Genomic DNA, 21,298 nt, shown 5'->3' with positions numbered 1-21,298 from the left:
CAATACTCCTGGAGGTATGGGGTTTGGGGCTTGTTTAGTAAAAGCTGCTATGTTAATTATGTTGCTACTCTGCCACACACAAATTAAGATGAACATTTTAGAGCTCCTGGTTCTCATCAAAGACAACTTAAATGTGAGGAAACATTTTTAAATCAGCCATTTGATTGATTAAAAGATCCACATACACTTCTGTCTTCACAGCATTATCATAAAATGTGCAAAGCAGGCATACTCAACACAGCAAGAAGTTGGATAAATACCATCCCCGGTGACCAACTTTTGCCCCAAATTCGTTCAGATAAGCACTAAATTAGATAAATAATTTATTATAGCACATTGCTAATCATTAAATGTACAAGCCCAAATCACATTTCTAAAATATGCAATTTTATTTCTGAAATAAATAACAAAACCATGGTTTAAACTTCAACATCATGGTCTCTGGTTTGTGGCTCAGGCATACTATTTCAATCTGAAACAGGTTAGGAATCCCCTGAGAGCTTGAAAATGTGAAAAGTAAATCAACCACCCGATGGTTAAATTGTAAAAGCTCAACAGAGAGTATGGACTTAAGGACAGCTAAAGTAGATCTGGAGCGGAAGGAATGTATTTCCATATCAAAAACGAGAACGTGGCAATCAAAGTGATTTGGTGGATGAACAGGATGGGAAGGGGCTGCTCTGCAGTGAAAGGTAGAAAGGCTGACCTTGGCACTGTCCGTGCACACCCTGGCCAGGAGAACAGGAGCTGGAGCCATGGAACGTCTAGTTCAGCCCCCTGATCTCCTATCTCCTGATTCTATGGTCCACAAGGCATGAAGGAACTGCCCAGAAAGTCTCACTTTTGTGTAGACATCCTCAGTCATTGTGATCACCGTGATAGAACTTAAAGCTCTCATTCTGATGTTGTACTTCTCAGAGTTACATGACACCTGGAAGAGCAATGGGTTCGCAGAGCGGTGACCAACCCACGTCTCCACAACTTGGTGATGCCTACCATCGTCCGCTGACTACCACCGAGTGCAAGCAGCCCAGGCCAGCGAATCCCGGGAGCCGAAGCACCCAGGCAGCGTGGTTAAAGCGGGACAACGTTGAACATGCTGGACAAAAACTCTAAGACAAGGCAGGGGGGAGGTTAATCAAGAAAAGAAGAAAAATCAAGAGATTTAATGAAGTCAGAGTCCAGGTCCTGCAGGGGTAACTGAATAATTCACAATCTAAAAGCTTCCCGGGCCAGCGCCATGGCTCAACAGGCTAATCCTCCGCCCGCGGCGCTGGCACACGGGGTTCTAGTCCCAGTCGGGGCGCTGGATTCTGTCCCGTTGCCCCTCTTCAAGGCCAGCTCTCTGCTGTGGCCCAGGAGTGCAGTGGAGGATGGCCCAAGTGCTTGGGCTCTGCACCTGCATGGGAGACCAGGAGAAGCACCTGGCTCCTGTCTTCGGATCAACGTGGGGCACCGGCCACAGCGGCCATTGGAGGGTGAACCAACGGCAAAGGAAGACCTTTCTCTCTGTCTCTCTCTCTCTCACTGTCCACTCTGCCTGTCAAAAAAAAAAAAAAAAAAAAAAAAAGCTTCCCAGATGTTTGGACCTGAAAGAATTGTAAGGAAATACAGGAACGAATCTCTGTATTGGCTTCCCTGAGTTCTAGTAACTGAGTCGGAACCCAGCTAATCTGCTTAAACACTGCAGCTGGTCAAATAAAGGCCAAGGTACTCCAAGACTGGGGACAAATCCACTGCTCCCGCCCCATCTTCTCCTAGCATAAGGTGAGCAGATGAACTGAATGCCCTCTGTCAGTCATTTCCTATTAGATTAGAAAAGAAGGAGGAGTAAGTAATGCCATCACTTGCACAGGCTATAACCTCTAGAGCAGCAATTACTGAAGTGAAAACCTCGGTAAACACTGAGAGGGAGAGAGACGCAGGCAAGTTTCAAGGTGGAACTTGGCACAGATCATCTCTTACCGCTAGCTGGACATGACAAACAGCTGTCTTTCCTCGCTTTCTGCTTTCATTCTGCTGAAATCCTATGTGATACGTCCACGTCACCAGAGGACTGTGTATAGTAATATTGCTAACAGCGGCCTCTCACATGGCAGGGATGCAACCTCTTTTCCAATAACCCAGGCGAGTGTTCAGTTATTTAATAAAATGGCAAAAAATTTACTTGGACAATGTCTTCCTATAAGCAAGATTCTTCCAGCAACATCTTTCTCTTAAAAAGTTCTAGGCACCGTACTAACATTAAATATTTTAATGTGCTGGAAGGATGCCAGAAATGAGCACTTCAGAGTCCTACATCCCGCCTCGTGGTTTGGCTGTGTTCCACTTTGCTAAGCCAATTCTCCAAAACCAGTAGCAATAGAAAAGACAGACAATTGATGGGTTTTGTGTAAAATCTCGTCAGTTTGCAGTCGGTCCAAGTATGAAATGAAACAGACACAGTGCACATAAACGTTTTCTGGTGATGCTACCATTCTGGGATAAGGTCATCCCATTCACATGGACACACAAGTACACACACAAACACACACACACACAGGCCCCTTCTAAGGTAAGATATCACAGACACACACACAAACACCCCTACCTTCTGAAGTAAGATCATCTCTCTCTCTCTCTCTCACACACACACACACTTCCAGCTCCTTAAAGCAGAATGAACCCTCTCTCTACAAAGTCTTCTTGATATGTGAACTATTCTGTAAAAAAGCTAGGAATAACTACAACTATTAACATCTTTGCAAACGGAAGAGGTAATCATCTCTCTAACATGGTTAAATTATCCTCATTTCAAAGCAAATAAAGTGATGGCAGGAAATTCTAAACTTCCATTAATTACCTCCCGTGTCTTTTAAAGGCTGTTTAACTTTCAAGGGGTCCATTTGGGATTTTAGCTTACTTTTCTGCAAACTTCACATCTTTATTTTGTCTTTGCACTAAAGATTTCATTATTTGAGATGCTGACTCAACACATGCATTTTCTGTCAATACTTTCTTTATATTTATTTATTTGACAGATAGAGTTATAGACAGTGAGAGAGAGAGAGAGAGACAGAGAGAAAGGTATTCCTTCCGTTGGTTCACCCTCACCCCCAAATGGCCACCATGGCCAGCGCTGCACTGATCCAAAGCCAGGAGCCAGGTGCTTCCTCCTGGTCTCCATGTGGGTGCATTGGCCCAAGCACTTGGGCCATCCTCCACTGCCCTCCCAGGCCACAGCAGAGAGCTGTACTGGAAGAGGAGCATCCGGGACTAGAACTGGCATCCTCACGGGATGCCGGCACCGCAGGCAGAGGACTAACCAAGTGAGCCACGGCGCCGCCCCTCTGTCCATACTTTCACAGCTGCAGTTGGAGTGCCATCCTCCACGGTAGCAGATGCCCACACAGAGCACGTGATGCAGAGCACCTCACAACCTAACTTCCAAAACAGCTGCAAAGCCAGAAGAACTTGGTTTTAATCTCAAACGTGTATTAACAGGTTTCCTGAAAGGGTTTCCACTTTAATTCCTGGATTAGCAGACTTAAATGCACACAATGATGTGTCTTCCTTTCCTACATACTTTCATTTTTACTACAACAAAAGCAAACGGCCAGGTTTAAGGCCCTATAGTGCAGCCAAGTGGTTCATCCACTTATTTGGCTTTAATTTCCTTCTATAAGAGTTAGGGAAGGAATGAAGTATCTGAACAGGCCTTCAATTTTTATACCAGTGTCTTTCGAAGATTCCATGAATCAGATAAAATCGCTGACTCAAGTTACACTGCACAGGTATGCCTGCTATCAGATCAATATTTGGAAGTGCTGTTTTATTTTCCCAATATTGCCAACCGACCTACTGTTTTCTATAATGAACTTAAACATCAACTGCGTGTTGTCATGTAAAGAAGCTGAGAAGTCATTGGATATGCTGCAAGATTCCCCATGGACAGTGAAACTGTAGCCAGTACCAAATTCCATACTTTAATACTTTTCCCACCTCACCTAGCACTTATCACTCATTGTGGCCATGGCTGTAACTTGCAGTTGGAGGTACACCAGCAAAACCACCAAGTTTATTTTCCTTTCTTGCAATTTCACAGGCAGATGATCACTTCTCACTATAAATCTTAGCAACCTCAGTATATGAGTATTTTTCTTTTTCTTTTGTTTCTTTTTTAAGTCAAGAGCTTTCCCCCTTTTCACTTAAAGGAGACACTTTATGCCTTGTCCTTGACATAACCAAATTTCCAGCATCATTATTCTTGTGCTTTAGGGCCATTATAAGGAAAAGAAGGATGACCTGAACACAAACATGGAGATAACACAATACGGATCTAACCACTGAAGCAGCCACTCAGTGACTGATGGGTGGGAGCATCTACAGCATAAATCACTTGCTCAACATGGAGATGATTCATAGCCCAGGTGAGATGGATCAGGACAAGATAGCATCATGCTACTCAAAACACTGCACAATTTAAAATTTATAAATTATTATTCCTGGAGTTTTCCATGTTTCTATTTGCAGATCTTGGTTGACTGTGGGTCAACTGAAATGATGGACAGCAAAACCATGCACAAGGGGGCACTACAGTAGTGATAGAAATAGTAGCTGAAACCTTCCCAAATCTGACACAAGTGCATAGTCAGGAACACCCAAGGAGCTCAAGAACGCAGAGAGGACTTCAAGTCAGGAGATACACTCAGCAACTGAAAATCTCCCAAAATAGAAAAGCCCTGAGCCAGATGGCTTCACTGCTGAGCTGAACCAAGAATTTAAAGTTGAACTGGTATCAACCCCTCTCCAAATTTTCCAAGAATCTGAAGAGGTGGGGGACAGTCCTTAATTCATTCTGTGAGGCAAGCATTACCCTGAAACCAAAACCAGACAAAGATCTTGACCAAGAAATGGACACCACAGGCAAATATCCCTAATGAGCAGTGTTGCAAAAATCATGAATAAAATTCCAGCAGCCCAAACTCAGCAGCACACTGAAAGGATCATAGTCCATGAGCTGTTGGGATTTATTCCTGGAATTCAAGGATGTCTCAACACTGATAGAATTAGGGAAATCATTCGCACGGTCATCTCAGTTGATGGAGAAAAGTCATTTGCCAAAAGTCATCATCCTTTTATGACAAAATCACTTAACAAGGTAGGGACAGAAGGAAATGACCTGGACACAGGAGAGGCCGTAAATAAAATAAAAAACACACAACAAACGAACCACGCTCAATGATGAAAGACTGAAATTTCTTCCTCTAAGACCCAGAACGAGGTGAGGACACCTAACTTTGGTCACTTCTGTGCAACATGTTACTGCAAGTTCTAGACACAGCCAGTAGGCAAGAAAAAAATATAAAGGCATCCAAGTTGGAAAGGATGCAGTATTTTATCTGTATCCAAGTAGACGGCTACTATATGAACCTTGCTTCCTCATTTTAAACACACACACACACAGAGAGAGAGAGAGAGAGAGAGAGAGAGAGACCTACAAGGACTAATAAATGAAATCAGAAAAGTTACAGGATACAATATAATACAGCCGCACGTCTATGTACTAGCAACAAATAATCTGAGGAATAATTTATGAGAACTTTTGTATTTTCCATAGCATCAAAAATAATAAATATAGAAATTAACTTAACCAAAGAGGTTAAAGTCTTATATAATGAAAACTGCAAAATTTAAAGATGAGGGAGGTGATGATACTGCTTGGGACACCCACATCCTATATGAGTGTCTGGATTTAAGTCCCACCTCCCCAGCTGATTCCAGCTTCCTGTCAATATAGACCCTGAGACTCAAGGCATTGGGTCTTGCCATCCACATGAGAAACCTAGGTTAGTTCCCAATTCCGTTCTCCAGCATGGTCCAGCCTCAACCAATGTGGGCTTCGGGGGAGTGAACTAGCAGAGAGGAGCACTTTCTCTCTGTCTCTCTATCTTCTTCTTACTCTGTCTCCCTGTCTTTGAAAGAAACAAAGGAAGGAAAGAAGAGGGGGAGGTAGAGAGGGACAGACAGACTGAGGGAGGGAGTAAGAATGGGGGAAGGGAGGGGTGGAGGGTTACTTGCTCAATATTACTACTGTAAGAAGTGTATTTTTATTTTATTTATTTTCTGAAGATTTTTTATTTATTTATTTGAGAGGTAAAGTTACAGACAGAGAGAGGGAGACAGAGAGGTCTTCCATCTGTTGGTTCACTCCCCAGATGGCCCCAACTGCTGGAGCTGGGCTGGTCCAAAGCCAGGAGCCAGGTGATTCTTCCAGGTCTCCCACACAGCTAGATCTTCTACTGCTTTCCCAGGCCATAGCAGAGAGCAGCCAGGAAGAGGAGCAGCCAGGACTAGAACCAGCACCCATATGGGATGCCAACACCACAGGCAGAGGGTTAAACTACTGCGCCACAGCGCCAGTCCCAGAAGTAAGCAAGTCTCTAAATAGAGATACCAAAGTTTTACCATTACAACTTTTCTAAGATGAAAGTCTACTGGCTAAGAAACTGAAAAAAAAAATAATACTTTAAAGAAAAGGTAAGACATTAATTGCTCTGCCCTAAAACAAAAAAAGTCATTGCCAAAAGTTTTTTCTTATCAAAAAGAGCAAAGTGGTAGATTTTATGGTTTTTACTCCACACAGTCCTTTCCATTATGGAACTTTTTTGAAAAAACAGGTCCTTCTTAGGATTTTCAGGCCAGGAATGGAAATCACACAATTAATGTGGGGTCCCAAGCATAGAAATTACATTAGAGCCTCCCGGGAATTTAAGAAAGGTGGAGGTATAGCTGCCTCGAAGGGAACAAACAGCAGACTGCAGTGACAAACAGATCCACATCACACCAACAACTCGGGGCACAGCCCTTTCCAAGGTTCTGGGCTCCTGGGGGACACAGCCTCTCTCCTCTGCCCTCTGCCCTGCACCTCTGGGCTCAGCAGATGTCTGTGCACAGTGGGAGGGGGAAGAAGCCCTGGTTGGAGGAACGCTATTGCTGCACTGCTTCTGGGAGTGATTTTCATCACCCTGGGCAATTAGCAGATCAAAGGGTTACCTGCAGCTCCTCTATTTGACAGTTAAAAACACCACCAAGTGTTTGGATACTGTTGCACATACTTTTCTTGTCAACTTTGGTAATAAAATGACAGTTTCAGGCTAGCTTCTACATAAACTTACCACTATTTTATTGCAAGTTGATTATTTAAGCTAAAACCCAAATCTTTCTTTTACAGTGTTCATAAATTAGACAGCTATAGAAACAGGACATTAATTCAGTCAGTTCTTAGAGTTTGCCACCATTCAAGTATTTATTACTTTTTAAAAATGTATCCCTTGAAACATGACTCACAAGTCAATGCATCAGTGCATCACATAGATAAGGATTTATTAAATAACTTAATAGGCCCATCAAAAGAACACATTACATTAACTATAAAAAGATGTGCATACCAGCAGAGTTGCTTCTCACCCATGCATGCATGCATAAATTCAGCAAACAAATATTAACTGAGTGCCTACTACGCGTAAGGCACCATGTTTGGAGCTCGATATCCGTTAAGGAACAATATCCTGGATGTTCTTCAAATCTACCCTGGACACAAGGTCAAAAAGAAATAAGTAAATAAACAGGTGATGAAATAACATTATATCCCTACAATTTCTGAAAGGAGCTTTTTTAAAACAAATGATAGTGAATAATGGCAGGGAGGGGTATGTGTACGTGGGGGGGGGGGCAGAGAGCAAGAGGGAGGGAGGGAGAGTATTGGAGCACTGGCTATTTTCAGAAGAGGATCAGAGAGAGATGGATGAGGTTTGCATGGTTCCAACTGAGGAATAAGCTAGGAGCACAGAAATGGGAACCTACAGAAGACGCCATTGAAAGATACAGAAAGAAACAAATGCGCCTGGAAATGAGATAGAGTACAGTGTCAGGAAGATAACGAATACTTTAAAGACCCCAAAAAGGACGATATAAAATCAAAAGCTGGGGGGATAAAGATTTGTGCATTGCATTATTATTAAGCAGATATGCACATGATATTAAAATAGCAATAAGCAGCAAGGGAGTATCATTTGCAGGAAATGAAGTCAGTTTGTTCCAAGATAGGTGTGGGGAAAGCATACCTCACAGAATAGTAACAACAATTCTATGAAGTACACGTGAAGAAGCATTAAGTAAACTCCAGGGCAGTCCAATGCAAAACAAAATTAGGGGGAAAAAAAACACATGATATAGCTGCATATTAATCGGAAAAGGGCTGCCTAATGGAAAAACATAAAAGACAAAAAGAATAGATCAAAAATTAAGAACGTAGTTTAAGAAAAATACAGCCTCTATGTGTGCCAGGATTTCAGAGAAACATCTCCCTGGAATTCTCTGTTGAGTTCTTGGCAAGCGTGCAGAATAAATATGTAGGCTACTTGGACGGATTCCAAATGAAACAACTAAAATGATGAAAGGAATGGTTTACAAGGGCCGATTAAAGGGGGAAAAATGTACAACTCCAGCATGTCAGAAACTGAAAACATTATGGTTTACAAATATTTGAAACGTGTAAATTTGAGGAAAAAGAATTCCTCATGTACAGGGTTACACAATTCTATTTTAGAAAGGGGGATAAAAAAGAAAAAAAAAACAAAACACTTCCGAGGTAACAATGTTAACTGTTTTCCAGTAGGAACCATTCAGGCAAGTGATCCACTCAATGGTGGGCGACAATGCAGGGTAGGTGCGGACACAGCAGCCATGCCCGGGAGCCTAAGCTCCACGTCCTCTAACTGCACAGAGGCCCATCTGCAGGAGGTAAAGTAGGTCAGTGCGCAACTGCAGACATCTCCTGTCCCCAGCCGCGTGTTAAATTTAGACGGGATCCTTCCGGGGATTTGGGGCTCTCCGCAGTTGTGCTACACTGCACAGATTCCTGGATTTGGAGCTGTAAAACCCAGCTCTGAGTGCCAACAACCTTCCCTGCTGTCAGTCCGTAGTGGTATCCAGCAGTGAGGACAAGGAGAGCCCCACATGTTTGCAGTCAAGTTTAACAGAGTTGTCGCATGTGAACACACATGTGCTTCAAAGCACTGATTCTAGCGAGGTGCGTTCGTTTCTGGTGCAGGTTTAACGTCAAAGGCTGTATAAAGACCACCAAAGGGAACAGTGACCGGAACTGGCTTCCCTGGGCCCCACAGCACTGCCCACCTGGCAGTTCTCGCCACTGGACGCTGTCCTCTCTCTCACCCGATTTCCAGGTCTCAAGGTGTAGTGTTAGTTTCTCCTGCTCCTCCATACTGCTTCTAGAACATTCTCCCTGCTTCCCTTCTGAAAACGCCCAGTTCAAATTTCCCTTTGTGTATCTCCACTCCTGGACACCCCTTACATATTATAATTACTACTGAGCTCTGTATCATCCCCCGCCCCATTCCTTGAAGGTTCCACCTCCTGGCTCCCTGTCATCCACTCCACACTTCTCAGGCCACAATGTTTATGGGATTCTTGTACCCACAGAGGTGAGTTTTTCCAACACCTGAATTTCCAGTGCCTCCACTTCTCTTCCAATAATCTTGTCCTCCACTATCCTTAGACCATAACTTCTGTGGCTATCCTCCCAAATTTATAATTCCTTCTGTTATGATTACAGTGTGATTATTCCAGTCCATCTGTGATATTTTTCCTCAGACCACCACACCCTTTTTTTTCTTTTTCATCCCCTTTACAACTTCAATCCATACTTTTCAGTCCTACAAGGAATTCTGGTCTACAGATCCCACTACCCTTTCACAGCACTGATGTTTTGTGAGTGCTAGAAATGGCAAAGGTCTTTGGGAACTTCCTTGGCCAAAGACTTAATAAAGAGGAAAAAGGTGTTGATAACTTGGGCAAAGAAAGCAAACATGGGTGAAACCACTGGGGATACTCCTAAGTGTCGGAGACCTTCTAAGAATGGATGACCCCAGAAGTCAGGCCGCCAAACAGAAGCAAAGAGAAGAACTGGAACTCAGAACAGAGACCAAGAACAGTGTCCATGAAAGTGGAGCTGAAAATGGCAAAATACAGAAAATTCTGGTAAGAGATGGAAAGTCAGAAATTTAAGTTACTGGTAGCTGAAGTAACTCCATGTGACAAGGAAGTCTAATAAAAAGTATTGCCAGTGGGTACCCTAAAAATAGAGGTGGGAACCACCGGTGTCGGGAGCTTCCTGGAAGTCTAATGCGGACTGTTAAAAGGGCCCCACACCCACTTGTAAAAGTTTGGTTCGGTGGTCAAATGGAGAAAGAAGCCAAGTTCTGGGACGACTGCAAATGGAAAAAGAAGCTGCCAAGTTCTGGAGCCACTGAAGAGGTAGCTGGTGCCACGCAGGACCCTGAATCGCTCCAAAGAGGAAAGGAGGTATCGTATGTTGCTGGCACAGAGTGTTACTGTTGAACCCATAAGGGGCTTGCAAGCATTTTTTAAAAAAGCAAAACTTTTCCTCTCAAGAGGTCCAGAACTGAAAAGCAAGCATGACTATGATGACCCTACACAAGGCAGCTCAGCACAGAGTAAAGCACCCATGGTCCAGAACCTGGGGATTCAAACTCAACCAATTCCATGGGCTCCAAGTCACAGGCCTTTGTGGAACCTCCGGTTCTTTTTTGTTAATAAAGACTAAGAATTCCTGCCCTACTGGTGCTCCCTAAGGTGCAGGTGGGAAATGTTTCTGGAATTTTAACTTTTGTTTGATTATTTTAGGGAAATCATTAGAGGTCCATTTCCATTGTTAAACATTGTGTTGATGCACACAGAAAGATTAATGAGGATGGTCTCAGGTGGTGAAATTTTCATGATCTTGTAAAATATTTAACGGTAATCAACTATGAGTTTTCAAAATCAACTGACTTTGGTTAAACAACTGTTCAAGCAACTCAAGATTTTGAAGCTGGTCTGGCATGAGATCATTCGGGGATTTTGTTTGGCTAAAATTTCTTAACAGGGTTACACAGAAATAAAATTAAATGAGGAAGAGGAGTGAGGCAAATTAAAAGACCTTCATTAAACTAGTAGAAATAAAAATCTCGCTAACCTCTTGAATCATGTCGTACCTTATTAGGTATCTGAGAATTGCATAAAAAGTTGTCCCTGGGCCAGCGCCACGGCTCACTAGGCTAATCCTCCGCCTTGCGGTGCCAGCACACCAGGTTCTAGTCCCGGTCAGGGCGCCGGATTCTGTCCCGGTTGCTCCTCTTCCAGGCCAGCTCTCTGCTGTGGCCAGGGAGTGCAGTGGAGGATGGCCCAAGTGCTTGGGCCCTGCATCCCATGGGAGACCAGGAGAAGCACCTGGCTCCTGCCATCGGATCAGCGCGGTGCGCTGGCCACAGTGCGCCAGCCGCGGCAGCCATTGGAGGGTGAACCAACGGCAAAAGGAAGACCTTTCTCTCTGTCTCTCTCTCTCACTGTCCACTCTGCCTGTCAAAAAATAAAATAAAATAAAATAAAATATAAAAAGTTGTCCCTGCACATCATATTGAACAGTAATGAGCAATGAGGAGAAGCATTAAAATCCTCAAAAATCAAAAGAAACCCTAAAGTTCACATCAAAGTCAAATTTGATGGCAAGACTTTAAAGAGAGCATCTTTCCCACAGGCTCCTCTCCTCCCTGGGGGCCTCAGTGTCCTGGTCATGATGCCTCCTGGAAGCTGTATTAACTCTTTCTAACCAAAATGGCATGCTCCTTGAATTCTGAACATGCAAAGAGCTGAGACACTTTGTCAACATGAATTTTAAAATTTGAAATCACTGTCTCAAGCGAACAATCTTCCACTTTTACCAGTTACTGGGTTACAGATGAGGTGTGTGGCTGACAGAAAATAAAGTCACTTCACAAAATACCTCTCTGATGTGCAGAATGTGTCACTCACTGGGACACAAGCTTCCTTTCATGGGTGAGGGCAGGCTCTAGGCTTGAGCCGGATTCTTGTTCTAACAAGCTACTGAGTAGCTGCGTGATCAAAGGACGCTATTTAACTTCTCTGCTTCTGCATTCTCTCATTTAGATAATCAGCAGTAAGGGCACCTGCCTCCTAGAGTTTCCACCATAATGGAATGCATAGAAGGCACTCAATGTGCACTAGACTTAGTTCCTGGGCTTGAAGAGCTGTCAGGATGAAGGTGCCTTGTTAGCACGTATGCTGCAGGTCGCAGGTAAAGAACAAAAGACAGAACAATGCCCTCAACAGATATTATTTGTAGGTCAAAATTCAAGTCATCCAGAGTGTTAGAACCTTGTATCTAACTAAGGAATGTATCACTTGGAAGGAACTCTTTTTTTTTTTTTTTTTTTAGTAGAGGATTCCTGCATAGAGATAGAGATAGAAATAGAGATAGAGAGATAGAGATATTTAAGAGGCAGACAGACAAATAAAGATAGATAGAAACTGAGCTCCCACTCATGCCTACAATAACCACAAGGCTGAAGCCAGGCGCTAGGAACTCAATTCAAGTCATCTATGTGGGTGGCAAGAACCCAACTACTTGAACCACCACTGCTACCTTCCAGGATCCGCACTGACCGAAGCTGTAGTCTGCAGGCAGAGCCAGCACTCCAAATGAGGCCCTCTGTCGGGGGGACACGGATGTCTTCACCACCAAGTCAAAGGCCTGCCCCTAACTGGAGATTCTTAACAAACACAGAAAGCACTTTATATCTGGGCTGAACTTTAACATTATATTTTTAACAGTGTTCTTGCAGGAGCAGGGAAAAAAATGCTTCCAAAGTAGGCTCATTTAACAACACACTGCAAGAAAGGGTTATGTAAGAAAGTCAGAAACAAAGCTCTTCAAGTTCCTCCAACTACTTCTGACCTATTTTTTGTATAAAAGATGTACAGCTGTTTCAAACGTGCTAGCACTTCCAAAGGAACACTCATCGGGTGTGCAAGGGGCAGCTCTGTGCAGGTGAACACACAATGAGTGTTAGTTGAGGATTCTGCTGTTACTGTGGCTACTTAGTGGTAGTACTGTGCTGCCTCGCACTTGTCTACGCTCTGGCTCAGAAGCACAAAATATGGAACAAAAAACTGAAATATTAACTTTAAAGGACTGGGAAGGGTAACTTGGTTTTTGTTTGTAGACAACACTCTACAAAAGTCAGGGCTTAAAATATGGGAAACTACGGAAAGTAAAAATGAAATAAATGGGAAAAATAGGGTGGATAAAGTTCAAGTATGATCTGCAGAGAAAAATCTGATGGGTGTCCCAGATGTGAGGATGAAGAGAGGACTCTTGCCGACTTGGGGGCGGGGAGAGGTTTGCTCTGCATTACAGGGAGGGTGTTGTCCATTTATCCCAATGACAGCATTCTCCATTGTCTCCCCTTGACGGTTCTGGACTTTTCCCCCTCTGTGTGATGAACCTTTTTACCCTGGCTGACCTCATATAATCTCCAGTTTCAGTAAAATCTAAATGTCATTCTGACCTCAGTACAAGAAGGGGCTTAAAGGATTATTTGGCGTGCCCCAAATAAACCACTGTCAGATGCCAAGTGCAAGTCTTGAAGAAGGCAGGGTGGTCTAACCTTGTGTACGGATTACCTTCCAATCAAGAACGTCATCATCTAACAAGAGATTCAGACCTGGCCTTCCCATTTATAGCATAGGATGCCGTAGGAAATCACTTTCAAGAGATCCATCAGTTTGATACATATCTGTTTAAGAAAAGAGAACAAGTAAAGCTCGGGCAATCTTCCTTCTCCATAGTAACAGTCACATTCAAAAGTGCTTTAGTGCTTAGAAAGCTTTCACCTAAATTCTTTTACTTAAATCCGCTCTTCTGTGTCATGCACTATAAACCTGCTGTTGAATAAATCCTACACAGTTACTATCACTGCAATGATGTGTACTGAAAAGCAAAACAGCAGTACAGCTTCTTTTAAAACACAACCACATAATTGCAGGATGTTCTCTGCATTGTGAGGTCCACTTCTTTCCTACACAATTCAGCTCTGTGTTTCACAGTGCTGTTACTTCATTACTTCTGGGTGAAAAAAATCGATAAAAACTATGTGATAACACTTTCTCTGGCATGATGAAAAAATAAGGTATCCTTCAGATACCTAACACTTCAACCACTAAGCAAGTTTGCAAGATTAAATAATTCTGACCACATCTTTTTTCAATAATGTATGCATTGCACAGACTTGGTGCCCTCAACATGTTGAAAATCTACAGTGAGCCTTTCTTTAGGATGCAGGCCCAATACTGGTATCAATTATTGTACTATTCTCCCGCAGAGTAATGGATTTGGGCCTTTAAACCTTCTCTCACCATTCTCTCTCTCCCCCTCTCTCTCTCTAAGTGAACCCACCTAAATTCTAAGGCATCATTTTTCCACATAGGTTGCTAGACTCCTCTTGGTCTAAGAGTCTGTATATTTCACGTGCCTTTCATTCTATCAATGCAATTTATAGAGAGCCCAGGCACTGGAAAGCCAAGAGAAAGAGACTTTTCTGCAACGCACTCCCCGAGGCCTCAATGTGGCGTCTATTTTAGGTGGTCAGCAGTTTCCTGACTCCTTCTTTGGGGCTCTCAGCTTGTGCTGTGTGGATGAAGATGCAAGTGTCCGCTCCACAAGGGGGTGGATATAATCCACTGCCCAGGTGAGAGTGTTAGGCAGCACACAGGCAACAAATCAAGGTGTGAAGCCCTGAGTGTCTTCATACCTCAGATCCCATTTTGTTCTCACTTTTTAAACCTCAGGACTGGGTAGACAGAGGCTTTACATTATCACCCCTCTTTATGTTCCTCTTCACAAGAAGATACATTCCAATTTCTCCAGTTTTCGTTGATTTGTGACCTTGTAGTAATGAGGAGTGGATACCTCATCAATTGTACAACTGACAGACATCTGGCAAGGAAAGGGAGCTGGGGGGTGGAGGGAGGCTTTTTATTTTCGGACGAATCTGACACACAAAGGATGCCACTGGAAGCAATCTGCTTTGGCTTGATGACAGCAAGTGCAGAAAAAAAGGAGAACTCACAACAAATCGGTAACAGTCGTAAGGGCTGTACCAGCAGATGCTGGAACTAATTTTCGAAGAAAAGTTATCAGTTAAAGGTCAATTAAAAACAAAATAAATGCCCTCAAGTCACTGACAGTTATGGCTTCACAACAGGTGCCTATTAAAGGATTCATGGCTGGCTGCAGTGGGTAGTGACAAAGCCGTATTTATCATGTCCTGCAGTCTCTGGGGCTGTGTGACTTACGTTCTACGGGAACTTGTCACCTCTGGGAAACACACCCTTGACTGTCAGCAGAGAAAAGGACAAATTTAAAACAAAAGCCTTCCTCTTTGTCAAGTGTGGTAGTTGTGTGCAAGGATGAAGTTGAACGCACATATCCATGTAAATGAAGGTCACAAATTTCTATAATCAAAGCCTACGGTGAAAATGGAGGGTACGCCAGCACAGGGTGTGGGAAGTTCAACAGTAATTGCTTTAGTTGCTCACAGCTTGTATTTCCTTGGTAAATGACACAGGAGACTCTTGTTAACTAATGGTTCAACCTCAGTGTGCCAGTGGTCGTCTTGGAGATGCAACTGTTAAAATCCCATAGTACAAGCATTAGGTTCTCCCTCTCTTTCTCAAAGTATGGAAATCTGGTAACATCAGCATCATAAAGGGTACAAAGTCATTTTACGTGGACTTGTAGATTAGCATTCACTGTTTACTTCTTTTATTTTTTTTTACCTCTTTCCTTTATAAGATCTCCATTGATTATCCTGACACCTGCTGGTGAGGAGACAGTCGATGCCAGTCTCCTTTTCCCTTCTAGGATGCTCTCAAAAGCAAAGACCCTTTCAAGGTATACTCCGTGACAATTAAGTGGTAATTCATTCAGTTCAAGTATTTATAATACTTAACCCCTAGCATTATTGTGTAGGAAAGCATGAGAAGCCTTGCAATCATTATTCCATTTCACATGGACAGCCATTTGACTCTTTGTAAATGTGGTTTTATTTACCAAAAAGACATCATAATCATTACATGGGCTTTGATAAAAGAAAAAAAAAAAAAAGCTACATATCTTCCTGAAACCACAGATTCAGAAATGAACAAGAGGAACAGTTTGGTTTTAGTTTTCTGCTTTCTTCCCCAAAAACAATGTCTATTTTCAAGCTACTTAGCAAGTAAGTGGGGGGAAAAGTTGATTAGTTACAACTGAAGCTGCACAGCTAATTACATATTCCCCAAATTTGCTATTTTTCAGTCAGCATCCACACATTCTGATTTACTTCTGGCTTAAACTGAGTTCTGAATCTTGTGTTGCTTTTCTTTTCTTTTTTCTTGGCAGGCGTACAAGGAGCCTACTACATCGTAAGTTATACTCAAAGCTACTGCACCTGCATGTGGATGATGCCGTAAACAACGGATAGCAGGATAGCTTTCTTAGGCTTCAGGAAACTGTCAGAGGAGGCAGTTTTTTCTAACACTGCACACAAACTATAGCATACATGTCCATCCCCATCATGCAAAACTTCAACAGATCAAAAACACTGTAAGAAAAAAATTACCCAATTAATAACTTTATCTTGATCAACAACAATGAAATTCCCTGTGGACTGCCTGCTTAGGCTCTGAAAACCATCACACTTAGACTCTGCCTTGGTGTTGGGTAACCATGCTATTTTGTTTTAGTCATGTATATCCTGTTGCTTTACACTGCTATACATTCTGCAGAAAGGAAAAATTATATGTGCTGCAACAGAAAAACTCTATTAGAATATCCACTTAAAGCATCCTGGAATCTGAATACACGTTTCCTATGAACACTGACCTTGAGACACCGGAGGAAAATACCAGAGTTTTTAATGAGAGGGGAGTGCAGAGGTTCAGATCACCTGCTTGGCTTCAGAGCTGTCCGCAGCTAGACTAAAGAGCAGGCCACTCGTTTCACCATTATTTCTTCATATGAATGTGCTCTGAAAGCTATCCACATTCAAAGTACATCCCAACTCTCACAAAGTATTCCAGGAATAATCAGGAAAACTTTCCAACACCCGAGGGACACCTGCCTTGAACCATGGCAATGCCTGGCATGGCCCAGGTGCAAACTGTCACAGCAGGGTGCTACATGGCACTGAATTATGATTGCTAAGTCAGTCTTTCCAGACACTGTGTTTTAAAGATGCTTCACCTTGAGTCTGAAGTTCACACTTAATTTTAAGGTATTGAGTTAATGGATATTTAAACTGGATAATGTGTGAGCATAATAAAAACACAGAAACCTGTTATTTCTGCACAAACATTGTGATACCAATCATAGAAGCACAGTGTTCAGGTATCCATTTATTCTCAGGCTGGATGCACGATAAATCGCCGTTGGTGGATTCAAGAAATGCGAATGTCAGGGATGCATAGCCTTGGTTCACGTCCAGAAATTTTTAGTGCCATTTGCTTAAGGACTTCAGGCACAAACTACAGGCTCCAGGGCAGATTGCATAAGATGTCACGTGCCGGCTGCGACTGCATGCGTGTTATTGAATTTTCCGGAGCAACCCATAACGATGAATAATTTAGGAGTTAATAAAATATTCAATCTGACTGATCCATTGGTTTAATTTTAAAATAAAGGCGACTGATGAAAGAAGTTACACGGCAAATCACGAGCATCAATGCGCTTAAATGGCAAGCCGCACTGAGGGGAAACACAGGCTTTAGACCGGGGTCTGGGGTGGGGCGTTAAGGAAAATGTTCGGTGCCAATGCTGGCTGCAGCAAGTTTGGCCGAAGTTTCATTGTTGGGTGCACGCTACCTTCCACAGAACCGAGGGAGAAAAACAGGGCGGAGATGCGAGTTTTCACACTGCTCCTTTCCTACAGCTCTGGGCTCCCTCTCCATTCCGGAGAGGCCCCCCGGGGCGCACTGGGTGCTCGGCCACCCCGCCGGCCGCGTCTCCGGAGTGGGCCCGTCCGGCGCTGCGGGCACTCAGGCGCTCGGCGTGCGTTTCCCGCGGACAGCGGTCTCGGGGCTGCACCCCGCGGGGCCTGGGCCGCGCGCCCCGGGGCGCTCCAGAGCCTCGACCTCGAGACGCGGGCGCGGCCCCACGCGCGGGGCGCACCTTCGCCGCCTCCAGCCCCCCCCCGGCGCGCGCACGCGCGCGCCCCCGCGTCTGCACCGCACCTCGGCCCGCGGCCGGCGGGGGAGGGCGGCGGCGGGAGCGCGGCGCGGGTGCGTGGGAGCTCCGGGTGAGTGTGCTCGTGCGTTCACGCTGGGCGGCGGGGAAGGGAGGAGGAGACGCCGCCGGTGCCTGCGGTTCTTCGCCGGGGAGGATCAAAGTGCGGAAGGAATCCAGTGGGGAAATCAGAGCAGGGGGAAAACCGGCGCGGGGAGTAGGCCACGGGACCCGACCGTTCCTAGGGGCGGCCTGGGCCTGCGCAGCCGGCGCACGTGGGGGTCGCAGCGGGGCGCACACCTGCACGCGCCGGCGAGGGCCGGGACCCGGGCGGGGAGAAGGCCCAGGGCGAGGTGCAGCCAAGCCTCCTCCCCAGCAGGGCCGCCAGGGCCACCTGCCCAGCCACACCGGCGTCTGGGGCAAGCAGGCGCCCCAGACCCCCTGGTTCTCCTCGGGGACCCGCAAATGGGTGCGCGGATGGAGGGTGCACACCATCCACCCATCCACGCAGTGTGTGGTCTCGAGGTGATGCCCAGCCCTTGCCTGTCGACCAGGTCGGCGCCACCCAAGCCCCTGCGCCCTCGGCCCTCTCTCAGCCCCTTACCCAGCCCAGGCTGGTGGCGAGATCGGGTCGGGACCGGGCTCGTCCGGACCCGGCGGCCACGCCTCGCAGACCTGAAAGTCGCCTGGGCAACTCGGCACATTTTTTGAAGAGGCTTCCCCACCTCCCCACACAACCGCCGGTCACGGAGAGCGCTGCCCGCGCGGGTCCCACAACTTTTCCGCGCCTGGCCTCGCGTGGTGCCGAGGGGAGCGCGCAGCCAGCTCCAAGGCTCCCTGGGGTCCCCCGGGCTGGTGCGTGGCCAGCGGATGCTGTGCTCGCGGGCTGGGAGGGACCTGCGAGACGTCTCCACTTCTCCCACAGCGCAGGGCTCATCCCCGCAGCCCTGCGCCAGGCGCCGCAGCCGGGGGCGGCCGGCCCTGCGGCTCTCCAGCCTCATCCCGCACCGAGTACGGCACCAAGTAAGGCACTGCTGGCCGCCGCCGCCGGTGCCTGGACAGGCTTCCAGCCGAGATCCCGGGAGCATCGCTGGTTCTCTGGCGCCGTCCCCTCGCGATCCCTGGATTGCATGCCGGTGCCTCAACCCCTGGTCCCCCCGGCCAGCCCCGCGCACTCCGCGCGCACTTTGCGAGCACTTTCTCGGGGCATCCCGGGCGCGCCGCCTCCTCCGCGCCGCCCGCGGCGCTCGCACCCCACCCACGCGCGCGTGTCCCGGGGTCTCCCCGACCGCCCAGGCCCCGCCGCCTCACCTCTGCCGAGCTGGGGGACGCCGAGGCTGAGGCCAACCAGGAGCCAGGCGGCTACGGAGCGCTTCATGGTCGCGTCTCCGGCCGTGACCCCGGCTGGTCAGGGGTCGTCGCGAAGGGCAGGGCGGCCGAGGCGGCACCGCAGGGCAGGCAGCGGACCCGCCCCTGCTGGCGAATTCGGCACAACGGACGGCTTCTTCCCGCAGCGCTTTCTTGAACCAGTTCTTGGAGAGGGAGGCGCGCGCGAGCGGTGGTCGCAGGCAACGGGCGGGCGTCCTCGCGTTCGCCGGCCTCGGGCGCGCGGAGGCGGGCAGCCGGCGGAGCCTGCGTTGCGGGTGGGTCCCGGCCGCGGCGGGCGGGGCGCGGGCTCCAGGGGCCCCCCGGGCGCGGGCTGGCGCTGCTCTCGCCGCCGCCACTGCGGGGCTTCTGACTTGGAGAACAATGAAGCGTGAGACCGAGGGGAGCGAGCGGCGGCCGGGAGCGCACTGTGTACAAACAGAGGCGGCGTGCGTGTGAGCCCGGCCGCGGCTGCTCCTCCCCGCGCTCCGCGCCTGGCCCCCTCCCTCCCCCCCGCCCCCCTCCCCCTCCCCCTCCCTCCCAGCTCATTCCCTGGCTCCCGCCCTCCCTGATGCTGGGAGAGACAGGGGGCCGCCTGCGCGCAGCCACACCCTGGCACCTGCTGCCCCCTCCGACTTCCCTGCGTTGCCCGGGGTTCGAGGGGCGACCTTGCCGCCTTTCAGTCCCCAGCCGTGGACTCTACAGTGACCCGCGTGGAGGGACTCCCCTGAACTTCCTTTCTCAGCTTGGTCAGGGAAAGAAGTTGGGATTTTTTTTTTTTTTTTTTTTTTTGGAAAGTGTCTCTTGGGGCACAGAGAGAGCGAACCCCCAGCACAATGAACGGTGCGGGGTTTTCTCGGGAAACGCAGCTGCGCCCGCAGCCAGACTGTCCTCAAGCCCCGCCAGGCTGCCCGGCTGCTCAGGCTCGCTCCTGGAGCCCGGGGCAGGGCGGTGGGCGCCGCTGTGCGCACGGCCCGGGCTGAGGCCAGGGGCCGGCCACCGCGCTCTGTTTCAGACGGGAAACCCTGGGGCGCGTTCCGGGGTCGGCGTGGAAGCAGGAGGCAAGGGCAGGTGCTTGAAGCAGCCCTGAGCCGGTTCGCCTTTCACTGCTGGCCACAAAACCGATGCAAATGGACCCGTCTTTGCCAAGCCAGCGACTGGACCAGGCTTAGAGCCTGCGGCTTGTGCTTTTGCCTGTGTTTTTCCGTTTGCGTGACTGCTTGCGGGGCACGGATCCAGTGCCGGCCCCTCGCAGGTACTGCCAGGATGAAACACTGCTCTTGTTCATTTTCTTCCCGCTAGGTGAGAGAGAGAGAGAGAGAGAGAGAGAGAGAGAGAGAGAGAGAGAGAGAGAGAGGGAGAGAGAGAGAGAGAGAAGGAAGAAGAGAGGGAGAGGGAGGGAGAGGGAGGGAGGGAGAGAGAAATGTAGAGAGAGAGAGGAAGAGGGAGAGAGGGAGAGAGAGAGAGAGAGAGAGAAGGAAGAAGAAGAGAGGGAGAGGGAGGGAGAGAAATGGAGAGAGAGAGAGAGAGAGAGAGAGGAAGAGGGAGAGAGAAAGAGGGAGAGAGAGAAAGAGAGAGAGAGGAAGAGGGAGGGGGAGAGAGAGAGAGGGAGGGGGAGAGAGAGAATTTGAAGGGCGCCTCTGGAAGACGGGAAGTGGAAAGGAGACATCCCCAAGATCACAGGTGAATCAGAGCTCTAACTTCCTCCCCGTCCGCCTCCTTGAGTTCTTGAACTTCCATTGCCGCCTGCCTTTCGGAGTTCAGACAGATCAAGGGAGCAAGGCTGAGCGAGGAGTCTTTCTAAAGACC

General features: G+C 47.3%; 1 protein-coding gene across 2 annotated transcripts in view; it reads right to left on the bottom strand.

Annotated features, from left to right (window-relative positions):
• The window catches only part of EDIL3 (EGF like repeats and discoidin domains 3), a 473,099-nt gene extending 453,394 nt beyond the window's left edge, over positions 1-19,705 (bottom strand). For both annotated transcript variants that reach the window (XM_062212442.1, XM_062212443.1), the window contains exon 1: positions 19,436-19,705. In XM_062212442.1, coding sequence (XP_062068426.1) covers positions 19,436-19,502 — 67 coding nt within the window. In that variant the 5' untranslated portion in view covers positions 19,503-19,705. The remainder of the gene's footprint in view (positions 1-19,435) is intronic.
• Positions 19,706-21,298: the final 1,593 nt, after the last annotated feature.

This window comes from Lepus europaeus, chromosome 15 (genome assembly GCF_033115175.1).
Source record: "Lepus europaeus isolate LE1 chromosome 15, mLepTim1.pri, whole genome shotgun sequence".
NCBI lineage: Eukaryota > Metazoa > Chordata > Mammalia > Lagomorpha > Leporidae > Lepus > Lepus europaeus.
Note: the sequence above shows the minus strand (reverse complement) of the source record. Positions and strands in the feature narration are given on the sequence as shown.